The sequence below is a fragment of the Cloeon dipterum genome, chromosome 1 (genome assembly GCF_949628265.1).
Source record: "Cloeon dipterum chromosome 1, ieCloDipt1.1, whole genome shotgun sequence".
In the NCBI taxonomy this organism is placed as follows: domain Eukaryota; kingdom Metazoa; phylum Arthropoda; class Insecta; order Ephemeroptera; family Baetidae; genus Cloeon; species Cloeon dipterum.
Genome location: NC_088786.1, coordinates 2,776,138 through 2,790,186, shown reverse-complemented (window position 1 = coordinate 2,790,186; position 14,049 = coordinate 2,776,138). Strand labels below are relative to the sequence as shown.

The window sequence follows — 14,049 nt, the reverse complement described above, 5'->3', positions numbered from 1 at the left end:
GATCCACGCTAATTGCATATCACGTGATTTTTTTATCAATACCATACCATACCATATATTTATTCATTTCAAAGTGAAAAATAACAATGAGAAATTAAGTATGAATGCCCCCATACCAAGAAAACAATTGTTCAAGTAAAACGCGGAACTGGGCGCATCAAATATAATGTTTTTTCGCTATCAACATTTGTATAGAGATCAGATAAATCCGCAGTTAATGCCATCTAACAAAGCAACGAACTTTGAAAAGTTATTTTTTATAGTAAATACTCACACGTCAGTTGATTATCTGCTCTGTGTTATGATTTCTTTTCGAGGTACATATCAGCTCATTGTTCTTGGGAGAAAATATTGACGGCAAAAAAAATCAGTCACGTTTTCGCATTTTGTAACAAGTCGGCTGCTTGTCATTAGAGGGCTCACCCTCGTTGTAACCCCAACCCGAGACGCAATGAAGTCATGCTATATTTTCATCATTTTGCGAAGCACGCGCAGATCACAAGAAGTGAAATTCCCCAGCATTATTATGCAAATAGGTTGGCTGCACCGCCGGCCGGTCGGCAGAGAGTCCTTGGACGGACTCCGTCGCCTCCGGCTGACCTGCGACCTCTCAACCCGTGCAACGTCCGCATCTCCTATCTGTCCGAGTTAAAAAAAAAAAAATCGACGATGGGAGCTAATGAATTAAAGAGTTGTATGTGATAGCAGCGTGACACGCAGTCGCGTTTTTAATTATCACGTGTTAAGTGCGAGATAAACTTCCTTCATCTTTTTGATTCGTGGCGTAAGGAGGAAGAATGACAAACGTGGTGTTTGGTTTTTTTCATTTATTGTTGTTTGGCAAAATTTACAACAGCAATCTGATCAAACAATGGATTTCATCACTTATGATTATAAGGCTGCACGTTAGCGTCGATTAGAATATTTTAAAATTAAACATGTTTGAATGTATGCTAGGCGCTAACAGAACTACATATTTTAAAACAAGATGAAAAACGCTTTGCAAATCTTTCAACGAGCAAGCATGCAATTTACAGATCATTCACACTGAATATGAACTACATGATAAGAATTAGATTAAAACGTAGCTTTTGAGAGTAAAATATTTTGATGTAGTAACTATATAATAGAATAATTGTATTTTAGGATCAATCGTAATAAACGTGCAGCCCTATACTTATGATTGTCATATATAGGCACAACATCATAGAAATATTTAAAATTATATAATCATGATGTCTACATTTTAAGAAGCATATTTTTGTTTTTTTTTTCAACATCAAATTCCATGACCTTCAGCTTAAAGTCTGATGCGTAGTAAAATGATTTCCCGTTAAGAGCAGAGACAGACGCTTGGTAAAAAACAGAACTCTCTCTGTAACGAACACGAGGTCACTCAGACGAAAGAAAAATTAGATTCTATTTATGAACACTCGTATAAGTAACAAATCAATTAATAGATCTCGATTTCTAGGTCATTTTGCCGCTTTATCACAGTCTTTTTATCCTATATATTTATTGTAATTCATCGGTATATATCGCACAGTCGCGGAGTATAAGTTAATGATCGCGATTCGCTTGAGCAAAGAACCCGTAGTTTCGACCGGAAGAGTCCAACCAAAATTTATTTACAAAAAAATGCTGCCTTCTGGACCGAACTGCAGCTGAACATAAAAATTTGCAGACCTTTCAAAGGACGACGCTGTCCACTTCCCTGCTGATGGAGAACCTGCCGAGCGTGCTCAAAATGGAGCTGCCGGCCGACGAGACCCTGCCGAGTCTGGAGTGTTCCTCGCCCTCCTCGCCGTTGACCGACGGCATGTCCCTGTCCAGCCTGGACATGAAGCTGCCGAGCGGAATGGCCGAGATGGCGTCGAGCGGGATTCTGCGGATCTCGTCGAGGAACTCGGAGGCGGTCAGCAGGTCCGAGGTGGCCGACGAGGACGGCGCCTCCGACGCGCCGGCCATGCGCATCACCCAGGCCACGGCCGCGAAGGTGGCCGCGTTCGTCGGGAACGAGCGGATCATCGTCGAGCTCAGGCCGCGCGACAAAAAGCGCACGCCCTCGTCCCTGTAGCTCTGTTTGTAGCAGTCTATCATGCCTTTGTACCTGCGAACGCAACAACGCACGCCAAAAGGATCAAAATTTGGACTTTATGGAGAGCTGAAAAAAATGTGTAAAATGGAATAGGACGATTGGAAATTTTTATTTATTAAAAATTATATTTCAGAAATTGCGAAAATGATGAGATTAAAACATGAGATCCAAAAAATACCATCAAAACAGGTATGAAATCGAACCCTGGAATCAGGGTAGCCCTCTAATTCGCATGTGCGGACACTTTAGCGAAGCCTGTATCGGTTCAAATTGCAAGATCTGCAGACCGTTGCAACGGCCAAGTTTTGAAAGCTTTCCGAATATGTGTAATTTGACGCTTTAGAAGCCATCTGGGCACTCAGGAAACACCCTGATTTCGTTCATGAGCGCCCAGGAAACGTTCTGATGGGTCCTAAATGGTTTCCAAGGATAAAATTACATATATTCTGAAAGCTCTCGACTTGACTGTTCCAACGGTGTGTACAGCTCGCAATTTTAACCAATCCAGAACCCGTCAGGCGTCGTTAAAGTGGCTACCCTGATGCCAGGGTTCATTTTCATGCCTGTTCTGACGATATTTTCAGACCTCAGGAGTGCCCAAAGCACGTTTCGAGGGTAAATTTGATTTTATCACTATTCACCTGGACTCAAAGTAAAAAAAAAATACATTTTACGTCGTGGTAGCGGTAAAATTACGCATCGTTCAACACTCTGATTTTCACTGTTGAATTCATTGCTGCCCTTTTCTTGCAACGAGGAAATTCGCGTTTGGTTGTTGAGCTGTGCGCAATTTATCCGCTACCACCTTTGACCCATTTTTGTGACTCCATCAACGTACACATTTCCACACAAGTTATAAAAGATTGTAAGTCCAAAGGGCCGAGTTCATATAAAAGTGGATAATTTGATTTGAGGAGAAGGAAGAAAGAGCGAGAGCAGATTTAAAAAGTTGTAATTGGTTTATACCTGTTGTCCGCCTGCAGGCGTGACTTGATGACGTCAATGGGGTAGGACGCGACCCAGGAAATGCATCCCGCGGAGCCGCCGGCGAGGAGGATGGACGCCGAGCTGAGCGTGTGCGAGCCCTGCTCGCCGGCCAGCGCCCTGCAAATGGCCTCGTAGGAGACGAAGTAGGTGCCGTAGCCGGGCACCTCGCGGTACACGGTGATGAGCTGGCCGCGGAACACGCCGCGCCACCCCTCGCGGTGGTAGACGTCGCGCAGGCAGTGCAGCGGGCTGCGGTACATGGGTCGGTTGCCTTGCTGGATCTGCACATGTTCAAACAACTTTCTTCTTAAAGAGTAGACAAATTCATAGAAGCTCTTATCCCCCCGTGGCGTGTTATTATTAAATTTAAACGTTTTACAGTAATAATATTTCCTCGAAGCAGAGCCCCGCTGACGTCAATGTCGGAGGCTACTGCGTATTTAAACAAAAAGCGTTATATTCGTTTCGAATTGGGAATTTCCCCAAACGCAGGGTCGTTTGAATTTTACCTGCATTCTCGTCTTTGCGAGCTCGAGTGGACTGGCGACCCAACTTTGCGAAAGGCCAGCAGCCGCTCCGGCGATAAAGTGAGAGTGCAGCGAGTCGGGGTTGGAGAGGCGCCGCTGGATGTTGCCCTGGACGCCAAAGATGATGGCGTTCACGCAAGCCACCCCGGCCAACGGGGACGACATTCCTTTGTAAAGGCCTCGCACCTGATAAGGCAAACATTGTTGTTTGTGATGCACGGTTTCACAATAAGAAAGAGCTCATTTTATAAATAGATGATATTGAGACTCCTCTAAATACAATAAAAACTGTTACGACATCAGTGAATCACAAACCGGCGGAGAATAATTTACACGCAACATTGACTCGGATAATTTCTCGACTCGAGTTGCAGTCAAATGAGTGCATTTGTAACTCAGAAGTTTCAACTTGGAATATTCCGCTAAAACGGCGGGCTGGAAAGCCGTGAAGTCGCATATAAATTACGACATTATTGCATCCCCGCAGGAGAGAGAGAGTGCAGCGGCAGCGGCAGCCTTAATGGAATATGAGTTGGAGAAGTGCTGAATTATTAGCCTATATGAGAGGCTCGCCTCGGTCACGCCACACGTTAAATTCCTCTCGCGAGCAAACTGGTTTTCTGCTTAATTAACGCATGGACATCACGGTTTAGCCGAAATCCGGTTTGCCGTAGAGTAATTTTCAGCAATTTCAAACCGGCCCGAGGGACAGTTTTAGCAAACTGAATTCCAAATTGAGGTGCAACTGCCGAAAATGGAAATTTTTCTGTTTCAACTCACCGATTCTTTCTCGACGATAGTTCTAAAGCAATGATACGTCCCTCTGTAAACGGGATTCCGAAAATCCTGCGTCTGCAAGCGAACCTATCGAGTTTAAAAAGAGTTTAGAATTTTAAAAAAATGTTTCAATCGAATCTGCGTACTTTGATGGTGTCCAGTGGGTGTCCAACCAACACCCCGGAGCAGCCTGAAAACATAAAACCATGATTTTGTTATTATAAATGCGTAGAAAAGAGTTTCTGCGGTTTAGCAACAATGTGTGTCTTATACTTAATTGGCATACATTTGCACTAATTATGCAAATTATACATTACAGAGGCCATATAGAGAGGTAAGACTTGCTTCACATGGCTTTTCGAAAGGCGAATAAAAAAGTCCATTTTGGGTGCAGATGCCAGTCTTGCCCATACTATTAAAGGAAGCAGAAGAATTTGCCATAAAAAAGAGGTCCTTGAGGCGTGGCAAGACTTGCTTTCCACAAGTGGCAAAAAATAATAATACGTTGGCAATTATCATCTCATGTTTGCAGAAATTAAAGGCAATAATTGGCTATGTTTCTCCGTCGACTTTAAAATTGCGTCGACGGAATCGAAGCACGGACTGTTTTCCCTGCAGCTATACGCAGCCCACTAACTCGTTCTCTTGCCCTCTTCCTAGCTCCAAAAGCCTGCGGCCGCTCGAATAAATTTTTAATGCGCCAAATTTCGATAGAGCAAAATGATGTTGATCGGAATTCCCGCGACTTTCCTCCTTGTAAAAAACTGATTTTGAGCTGGATTTATCCAGACATCGTGGCCGCCACCTGAATAATTTACTCTCTTAATGGATGATTCATGCTATTAAGTCACGCGTGCACGTGAATACAAGATGAGAAGAAAACTGTTACTTTTGAAATGGTGTTTATTTGACAAATATTATTGGTGACTAAATGTGTAGCAAAGACGTATAAATTTTAAATTTCTGAACAAGATGTCCTTCCGCGAGTGTAATCTTTACACTTTTTTATGAATATAATTGCTGATTCAGCGAACCGCAGACATACAATTTACTTCGCCAAGGCTTCAATGTAATTTCAAGTTGTATCAAATAATTGCAGAGATCAAGCATCTGGATCAAAGCTGATGAAACTGAAATAGCTGATTGACGCAGACGTATAGGTCGCATTTCTCCGTCAACAGGCGATTATCTCGCGCTCTGCCCCATAATGAACCACATATAATTTATCTGTATATATATGTATATTGCTCTCATGGAGCTGACCGCGTGTGCCTAGAAGGCACTCTGGGTCGATTTGTTGGTGCGAAAAGCAGAAAAGCTGCTCTCGCACTCGTTTAGGAACAAGCCAAATAAGCTGCGACATTTCAATCAACTTCCCGCCGCAACGGGTTTCATTTCATTTCCACGTACTTTTGAAAATATCAATTATTATTGTTCTTACCTCCAACACAACCGGCGAAGAAGTCGAGAGCCATCGTCTGGACTGAATTGGGAAATCCCTCGAAAATTGAACACGGAGTCTTTAAATATTAAAGAAGGGGTTGACAACCACCACGGATTGTGAGTCGGTCTCTTCAGAGAGGCGAGCGAATATCGGTGCAACGTATCCGAAATCCAACCTGGCAACACAATTATTTGGTGCGGCGGCTCAGTCAAGCGAGTGAAAACTCTTGGTAAAAATCACTCACTTTCATTATCGTGTGTGCCGACTGTCTGGTCGAAGCTGCGTCTGGCCGAAGTTGCCAAACACACACACCCAGGAGCCTAGGACGTGGCTTTCGAGCTGGTTTCCCAAATGACGACTTTGACGCGACTCCGCTCGGGCAGGTCCACCGATCAGGGTATAAATGTTGACGAACGATCGCTCGCTGGTCAGTGGAAGGGCGGACACTTCTGCTTCCACCTCTCCGTCTCGCGGTTGCTCCGTTTTTATCTCTGCAGAAGATAGCGAACGCTTGCTGACCTTTTTGTCGTCGACTGACTCTTGCTTGACCTTGAGTCCGCACCGTCCGTCGCTCAGAAACTTGCAATTAGAACGAATTTGCATTTTTACAATTCGAACGGCCCAACTCTGGACAATAAAAATGAGCTTACGATCACGCCACTGGTTGCTTTGAAACGATTTGCGCGCGCGGAAGGAGATTGCATATATGCAGTGACGACATTTGTGGTTTCCTTTGTTCCTGCTTTCGTAAAATTTTAATATTGAATTTTTGTGTCACTTTTCCTTTTTGACTTCATGACAGATGGACGTTGCTCAATGGAAAATTCCATTTATTTTAGGAAATAATTGTTATCTAACTTATGAGTGTTTTGATTGCGTAGAAAGAGGATCTGGGAGCCAGCGATTCTATTTCACGATTGCTCGTAATGAATATTTGGGAATTCGATTCATAGCTCAACTGCTCGACAAATATTTGTAGGAAGATTCCAATGAACATTTCCGGTTAATAAATAATAAATATTTACTTCTTCCCACGTTCTTTGATATATTGTGTAAGCACAAATATGGTCAGCAAAACGTCGAACATTAACCTTTTTAACAGATTTAGTTGTCATATCGAATGAACGTTTGTTATTGTTTGCTCTTACATTACAATTGTGCGACATCCGATCTATTAATTGCGAGTCACAAACGCTTTCCGCAATTATTATGCGAGCATAGCATGATGTAACCGATTACGCTGTGATGATGGAGAAAAACAATGCTCAATTTAGAATATTTTTACTCGAATCAATCAAATAACAAATCGAAAAAACGGAATGATCTAGAGGTTCACAAATTATTTGCATATCAACACGACCCTCTGTCACGCCCCCTCCCAAAAATAATCATCTGCCCTCATGCCCTTTATTATTTACTTTCTTTCCCTATGCTGTCAACAACAAAAGACAATCTTTTATTTCACATCTCTCGCGGAAGACTGTTTTTTTTTAATTATCGTATCAACTAGAGATGGCTTGAATCGAATGACAATCATTCATTTTTGATAGAGGAAAAAAATAAAACAAATAAATCATCTCACGACGCCGTATTTTTGCAGGATGAGCGTTTTTCCTCAGCACGTGTGCGACTGGCATTTTTATTAATGAAGTAGCTTCACTTCCGAACTGTTTGTTGTTGCCCCTGGAAAAGCTTGAATGGATTTGAATGGTCGCTGTCTCTGTTGGGTCGTCTGGACGTCCGTAAGATTGTGTCTGGTGACCTTGTTGCAAATGACATACAAAACCTGTCTGGGCTTCACGGGTGCGGAAATAAACGGCAGCCGGCTATAATTCAGATAATCAAAGGAAGATCTGCGTCTAGAGACAAAAATTTTGTCCTTCGCTCCAGTTCTCACGTGCTATATGTGTTTATTTATTTAGAATATTGACTCAAAATAAACTTTTCTTTTGACTCGGTTTAGTTGCTCAATTCAGCTTCGCAATCAACAATTATTAATCGATGCTACCACAATGACCTTTGATTTTTAATCTCTGTTAAAAGATTGACGCAGGCTTTGCGAGTTCACGTTTCATATGCTACCTAAAAAGAATATGCGTCTGTTTCACGCGCTATATTATATTTCGCGAACGGGGACGAGGCGTTTATTTGATCTAAAAAATTGAACATGAATTCAAACAGCTCTTTCGTTATAACAAATTATTACATCACTAGCCATGTGGAATTCCCATAAAAATATTAACTCCGATGATTAAACATTTTGTGGTTTACAATTTTTTCGAAAAATCATCGCATCCGGCCTATCCTTTTTGGTCTGGGGTTTTGATCTAATAGGACAAGTAAAAGGAAACGGAGAGAGTCATCTAGATAAAATGAATTGTTGAGTAATATCCTTTACATAACCATTATACGGTCATCGTGTCTCATGTACGCATTATACAATTTCGTGCCTCGAGAGTGATGATTGCTTGGTAGCATGAGAAGCGTCGCCACGAGTCGGACACAGAGTTCTCGTGTGACGGAGCCAGAGGCGCATGTGCCGGCGCGGACCTAAATTTACGCCGGGTCGGAATTATCGACCCCTACGCTGCAAAATAAACCCCAGCTGAGAGTTTCGTCAGCCGAGAATGACGCGTTCGTGGTAGAGAGTGGGCCGACAAGCGCGATGAACGTTCCGGAACTGGCCTCGGGGGTCGAGGCGGCCAACTCGCTTTCCTCCCTGGCCCTGCCGAGCACGGACTTGGCCAAATCGCCCTCCAGCAGCACCTTTTTAGGTGATGAGGAGGCCAGGTCCACATGCCCGCTCCTCACGCCGTCGCCTCCCGCTGGTATCATAACAACTTTCAATTAAATCTCAGTAATTTCTTGTCACTTGGGAATTTATAGGCTTCAAATTGCAGATATTTTATTAATTTACTGGTCAAAGAGATTTTTTGGAATACAGTTTTTCTAATTTCTACTGCTAAAAGGGGAAAAATAATAAATATATTTTAGTTTCACTTATTTTGTTTACAAAAAAATGTAGATTTTTTCACCGCTGATTTGTACTTTCTCTCTATTTTAGACTCACTTTTAACGTGATCAATAAATAATTTATCTTTATGAAACCAATTATTATGTATTAATTAAAAAATTAATATAATTTAACAGGTGAGAAGTAGGGATGAGCAATTTTATGACTTTTTACCATTTTAAAAGGGTTTGAAGTTGTAGGCAACCTTTAAATGATCTGGCTATTTAGGGGAAATCATGACGAATCGAACGGTGTGCAGTTTTTTGTAAATCTGACGCATAGAGGCCGAGATTTAGTGAAAAACGTATTTTTTTATCAAAAAACACTAAAAATCTCGGGTTCTAGCAGTCGAAATCACAAAATTTGCATACTGTTCGACTTTTCTTCACATCCCGTGATGAACTGAAGTAATTAAATTTTTTATGCAACGTCAAAGCTCCAAAATCACGTGGCCTAATTTTCAAATTGTACTTTCAATTGAAAAATAACTTAAGTGACCTGCCACTCTCCAAAAAAAGGTAATTCGGAGTTTCCCAACGGCATTTTCAATCAAATAGGGCTAATTAATGTTAACAAATAATATTAAAATCACTTTATTCTGATGATAATATTTTTAATTAATTTCAAGTTGCGAATGACCAGTACACGCCTGAAAACGAGACCACATTTTCCCTGACTGATGACGCCAACGATGAGATCACCCATTTCCAATCGCCTCTGGAAGGTGAATAAATTTAAAACTGTACAAGTTTGAACCGAATTGAATTTCGAGTCGAAATGCGCGCAGGGGTCAAGTTTAGTGCGGCCAGGCAGAGCATGCAGAGCGAGGGGAGCACCAGCTCCGGCAGCTCCGGCCAGGAGCCGACCGCGTGCGTGCAGCTGCTGGGCCCACACCACAACTACCAGCACATCTATATGACCACGGCCGTCGACCCTGACGGCCCGTTGCAGGTTCAACCCCCGCCATATGATTGATTTCGATATTTTAAACCGATTTGTATTTTAGGAAAACGGCGGCACGGTGAACATGCCGCTCTCATTCGACCAGTTCTCAAACGTCGGCGACTATTTTTTCACCACCTGGAACTGGCCGCTCATCAGACAAATCAGTTCCTTTTGCGTCGTGGCGGTTTTGATCGGAGCTTTCGGCATCGCCATCTCCATGATCGCCACCCTTCCCAAGGACTGCGATCCCCCGCACGAGTGGTGGACCTCCGCCACCGTCTACGAGATTTTTCCCGCGTCTTTTAAAGTGCGCCAATTTTCTTATTATATTTGAGTTTATAACAATGAATAAAAGGCTTAAAAGGTGAAAAATTGTTAAAGGAAATATAATATCACACGCTTTTCGAGAGTTCTAGTTGCTGTATTGATGCACGGTAATTTTTGAAGGGGCGAAGTTAGGGATTAATGATGGAGGGTGTGCAAAACCATTTTTAGGACGATTTCAAACATTTAATTACCACTGGAAGAAAAAATTAATTATTATTTGGTGGATGAAGGATGAATAGGGGTGGGAGTTACCTCCCTGAAACCTTAATAGCATGTCAGGGTGCATCAAGACGAGTTAAATGGTGTGTAGTTTTTGAATATCTGTCCAGCAGAAGCCGAGATCTCGCGTAAAGTTGTTTGACCTGAAATAACTCAAAAACGAAAAGTACCAGTATTACCAAAATTTCAAGGTAGATTAATGTTACAATATGCAACATTTTTACATTTACAGAATATTAAAAAAACGCTTTTTTCGAAATTTGATTAGAAACTCAAAATTGGAAATTTTTTTATCGCGAAAGTTGTTAGGCATAAAGAGATACTTTTGTGAATTTTCAGTTCCTTGTAAAAACAATTTGTATTATTCACTTTATATTGAATTTTATCATTTTAAAAATTTAACTCTCCGTACGTAGGACTCGAAATACCAAGACGGCGTTGGAGATCTGAGTGGCGTCGTGAGCCCCGAGAGCATCAACTACTTAAAGGGTCTTGGCATCGGCGCCGTGAGACTGAACTCAATCTTTACCTCGCACAACTACCCTGAAGATTACCACAATGCCGAATCTTTGACTGACGTTAACCAGAAATTAGGCTCCATCGAGGATGTCAGGACGCTGGCCAAGAAACTGCACGCAAACAACATTTCGCTCATCCTCGACTTGCCTGTCCATATTGTCAAGTATAACAGGTAATTATGGCATTGTTATAAATAAACTTTTAAATATTTTATGTAAAAATTGAAATGTCCCAGCACTGCAGGCCCGGATTACATTGACCCAGTAATCAACGCGCTGGAATTCTGGCGCTCCTACGACGTGGACGGATTCTATTTCGTCGGCCTGGACAACGAGACTGTCCAGCCTCATTTGAAAAGCCGGCTGCAAAGCTGGCGCCAAGCTGTTTCCAAGCGACACGTTTTTATAGCACCACCGATACTTGGCATTGAAAATCTCGTGGACCTGGTGCACATATCTCTTGATCTCACTCACGGAGGCCCTTTGAGGTAAATTTTCCATCATATTAAAACAATTTAACAGCCGTTTTTATTCACGAATTGGCTTTTTTAAATTTATTTTGAGGAAAAGATATTAAAGTTACTACAGATTTTTTTATATTATTTTTGGCTAAACCCATTTAAATCTACCTGTGTTCCAAACAGGAGTGTCAAATTTACAGTTTAAATTTTTTTAAATTTAAAATATTTATTTTTCGCCTCGGGGGATGAATTTAGAGCCAATTGAGTTTGAGCGGTTGGGGTGAGCACCCAAAAAACCATTCAGATCACCAGGGGAAGTCAAGCCAAGTTGAACGGTGTGCAGTTTTTGCATTTCTGACCCTTAGAACCCGAGATTTGGCGCTCAAAACATTTGCAAAAATTGAAAATTGTGTTTTCGAAATTAAAAATTGAATTTTTCGGAAACCAAGCTAAATACCACCTTGAAATTTTCACAAAAATTTACACGAACCCTGAGACTACTTTTGAGTGGCGTTTCGGATTTTTAAGTCATGGTGCTGGCTTTAAAAATCACAAAAACACCTAATTATTTTCGAAAATATACCTTGATGACCTTTTACCTTGACCGATGACCTCAAATTTGGTGTTCATTCGATCGGGCTTGACAAGAGGAGTTCAACGCACACCTTAACTTTTGAATTGCACCAACTCAAAACGAGTTACTCCATTCTCAATAAGTGCTTTTCTATCTTGCAGTTTTTCTCATTTAATATTTTTTAACAAAAAAGTTGCTTGTTATGTAATCTTATTTTCATAAGTCGAAAAATTTGAACACATTGGCGGTGAGACATTTAAATAATTATTTTTATTTCATATTGCAGCAATACAAATTAAAATTTCATTATCACAAGTCTAATTGCCAGGCCAAGGCTGCTGTAAAAAAACGTGACACTGACAAAAAATGTCTCGTCAGGTCACCAATTACTGGGGCATTGGAGTTGTGGTCGCAGAAAATCTTGTGGAGCGTCGGCCACAGCGGCAACCTGCGCCTGGCAGACCGCCTCAAAGACAGCAACAACACGGTGGCTGCTCTTCTGCTGCTCATGTCCCTGCCGGGCACCCCCTCCATTCTATACGGGGACGAAATCGGGCTGAAAGCCCCTCAGGACCTTGACACAGACGTACGTATTAGTTCGAGGACGAAAATATACATATAAAAAGCACTTGCAGAATGGGGAACTGCAGCACCTGCGGCAGCTGCCGCCGATGCCGTGGGCCTACTCGAACCAGAACAAATTCACCGACCACAACGTCCTGCCGTGGATGCCGAGCGGAGAGGCCCTGCTCAAGAACTCGGACGCGCAAAAGGCGCAGACCGCGGTGGCCAAAATGGCAGTGCTGAGGAAGTACTCGCCGCAGATGTACATGACCAACCACACGATTGGAATGCCCAGAGGCAGCAAAAATTTTGTCATCAAGTAAGAAATTAACGTTTCTAGTCAGTGAGGTGCAAACTACTAAAAACTGTAAAATTTTACGGTTTGTATAGGGTGTATATAGGGGTTGAAGGACTGGCACCCTTAGACTACTTCTGCTATCTTGGCTAGGTTGAGACCAGTCTAGCGGTGTTCGATTTTTGATAATCTGATAATTAGAAGCTGAGATTTGGGCGTTTAAACATGTTATAAAAACCCTGGAAACCTCCAATTTTTAGTTTTTATTTTAAAATTAAAATTTAGATATATATCATATTCCAGATTTTAACTTATCTAAATAATATTATTTTTTGTGCTCTACAAGATGGCTAAATTAAAATTAAAAAACATCAGTTTATTCCTTCTCAAATTAGAGTTCCATTTCAAAAATTCGATGTTAGTGACCTGCTCTGACCTACCAATTTTAGGTCTACAGGAAAGTTGTTCCACTTGACTTGACAAGTTCAAAGATGTCCAAAATTTTGTTTAAGGACCCATATGAACCAATTTGAAGAAAAATAAAAAAATGCCAAAATTCGAAATTTCTAAGCGCTTGAAAACCCTGCAATTGTGGGCACGTCAGGGATTTCTGTCAAAGAGGGCCTAGTTTTAGTAAAAAAATAATCAAGATCCTCAGACTCCTTCCAAAACTATGTACCTGTTCTGGACATTAGGCTATCTGGCTATGAGACAAATTTTTATTTTCAATCAACCAAGTCCTTTTTTGCTATCTAGGAGCTAAAAATATTCAATTTTTGACTTTCAGGTACGAAAATGCAGAGACCGGCGTGATCGTGGTTCAGCGGTGGTACCAGCGCCGGCACAAAGTGGTCACGATCGCCAACCTGGGACAGAACGCGATTTCACCGGACCTCTCGAGCTACTACCACGGCGGCAAGGTGCTGATTGCGTATCCAAACCCACGGCTGCAGGGCCAGGATATCATTATGCGCCAGCTGTCCCTTGTGGCGGGCGAGGTGCTCGTCCTGCAGGTCGACAAGTAACAAGCACAAATTTTTCGATCGATATCAAAATCTGACACACAGCTTTATCTGTAACAGCTGCATATTTTTGAAACTTTTGCTGAATGTTAGGAAATAATACTTAAACACACACAACACACATTTACCCTCTTGGTCAGTATTGATAAAATAAGTATGAAACTGAATTGTTGTGATAAGTTTACGGTTATGGAAGTTTCTCACAATATACTGCCTGCCATTTTCTTCTCTTGTTATTAAACTTCACCCTTTGTCTGGAGAAAATAGATGTTTATTTC

At 41.7% G+C, this 14,049-nt stretch overlaps 2 protein-coding genes across 4 annotated transcripts; one reads left to right on the top strand and one right to left on the bottom strand.

Moving 5' to 3' along the window:
* Positions 1 to 812: 812 nt before the first annotated feature.
* Positions 813 to 6,401, bottom strand: LOC135934189 (mitochondrial basic amino acids transporter-like). Its single transcript, XM_065475758.1, has 7 exons — positions 6,078 to 6,401; positions 5,831 to 6,008; positions 4,536 to 4,579; positions 4,393 to 4,476; positions 3,595 to 3,798; positions 3,065 to 3,366; positions 813 to 2,110 (listed from the first exon to the last, which is right to left on the bottom strand). Exons 2-7 carry the CDS (start codon positions 5,862 to 5,864, stop codon positions 1,690 to 1,692), a joined length of 1,089 nt encoding a protein of 362 aa, XP_065331830.1. The 5' UTR covers positions 5,865 to 6,008; positions 6,078 to 6,401; the 3' UTR covers positions 813 to 1,689.
* Positions 6,402 to 8,355: 1,954 nt separating this feature from the next.
* On the top strand, positions 8,356 to 14,035 carry LOC135934188 (amino acid transporter heavy chain SLC3A1-like). 3 transcript variants are annotated; one of them, XM_065475757.1, is made up of 9 exons: positions 8,356 to 8,661; positions 9,475 to 9,570; positions 9,619 to 9,797; positions 9,853 to 10,098; positions 10,754 to 11,028; positions 11,092 to 11,343; positions 12,269 to 12,476; positions 12,541 to 12,773; positions 13,537 to 14,035. In XM_065475757.1, the coding sequence occupies exons 1-9, from the start codon at positions 8,499 to 8,501 to the stop codon at positions 13,772 to 13,774; spliced, it is 1,890 nt and encodes a 629-aa protein (XP_065331829.1). In that variant the 5' UTR covers positions 8,356 to 8,498; the 3' UTR covers positions 13,775 to 14,035. The 3 variants fall into 3 exon arrangements, with proteins under 3 accessions (XP_065331829.1, XP_065331827.1, XP_065331828.1); XM_065475755.1 differs by having other exon boundaries at positions 8,357 to 8,661; positions 12,526 to 12,773; XM_065475756.1 differs by having other exon boundaries at positions 8,358 to 8,661; positions 9,634 to 9,797; positions 12,526 to 12,773.
* The last annotated feature ends 14 nt before the right edge of the window (positions 14,036 to 14,049 follow it).

Coding starts and splice junctions, on each gene's coding strand:
- LOC135934189 (XM_065475758.1), bottom strand. CDS start 5,864: ATGGCTCTCGACTTCTTCGCCGGTTGTGTTGGAG. Junction 4,477..4,535: donor ACCCACTGGACACCATCAAA/GTACGCAGATTC, acceptor TAAACTCGATAG/GTTCGCTTGCAGACGCAGGA. Junction 2,111..3,064: donor CGCCTGCAGGCGGACAACAG/GTATAAACCAAT, acceptor TTGCGTTCGCAG/GTACAAAGGCATGATAGACT.
- LOC135934188 (XM_065475755.1), top strand. CDS start 8,499: ATGAACGTTCCGGAACTGGCCTCGGGGGTCGAGGCGGCCAACTCGCTT. Junction 9,798..9,852: donor ACCCTGACGGCCCGTTGCAG/GTTCAACCCCCG, acceptor TTTGTATTTTAG/GAAAACGGCGGCACGGTGAA. Junction 12,774..13,536: donor AGCAAAAATTTTGTCATCAA/GTAAGAAATTAA, acceptor TTTGACTTTCAG/GTACGAAAATGCAGAGACCG.